The 600-nt window shown below is 58.3% G+C and overlaps 1 protein-coding gene across 1 annotated transcript in view; it reads left to right on the top strand.

Moving 5' to 3' along the window:
• NXF1 (nuclear RNA export factor 1) overlaps positions 1–594 on the top strand; it is a gene marked incomplete at its 3' end in the record, with an annotated part of 4080 nt that extends 3486 nt beyond the window's left edge. Inside the window, exons 3-5 of the mRNA XM_014947503.1 lie at positions 97–180; positions 306–491; positions 576–594. Coding sequence (XP_014802989.1) covers positions 97–180; positions 306–491; positions 576–594 — 289 coding nt within the window. The remainder of the gene's footprint in view (positions 1–96; positions 181–305; positions 492–575) is intronic.
• Positions 595–600: the final 6 nt, after the last annotated feature.

Here is a 600-nt window from a genome sequence, read left to right as displayed (position 1 = left end):
TCCCCACCTGTGACCCGTGTGGCGGGGGGGGGATCACGGGGGGGGGGCACACATCAAAGACACCTCCTTTAACGGGGGAAAAAAATCCCTTTTTAGATCCCCTACGGAAAAAAATACGACAAATCCTGGCTCCTGAGCTCCATCCAGAACCTTTGCAGCGTCCCCTTCACCCCCGTCGAGGTGAGCTGCCCCCTTCCCCGTTTTGGGGGGGGTCGTGGGGGGGTTCCCCCTCCAGCTTTTGGGGAAATCTCCCCCCCAGACCCTTCAATTGTCCCCCCCCCATTAATTTATTTTGCCCTCCCCAGTTCCACTACGACCACAACCGGGCCCAGTTCTACGTGGAAGACGCCACCACCGCCAGCGCCCTCAAACAGGTCTCCCGCAAAATCACCGACCGCGATAATTACAAAGTGGTGATAATTATCAACTCCTCCGCCCCCCCACAGTCCCTCCAAAACGAGCTGAAACCCGAGGAGATCGAGCAACTCAAGGTGAGTGATTTTTGGGGGGCGGGGGGGACACCCTAGAGGAAGCTCAGAGCCTTCATCCTCCTCCTCCTCCTCCTCCCGTCCCAGCTCTGCATGAGCAAGAGATACGACG

This window comes from Calidris pugnax, unplaced genomic scaffold (genome assembly GCF_001431845.1).
Source record: "Calidris pugnax isolate Ruff unplaced genomic scaffold, ASM143184v1 scaffold176, whole genome shotgun sequence".
Classification (NCBI taxonomy): domain Eukaryota; kingdom Metazoa; phylum Chordata; class Aves; order Charadriiformes; family Scolopacidae; genus Calidris; species Calidris pugnax.
This window is presented reverse-complemented; position numbering and strand designations above follow the sequence as displayed.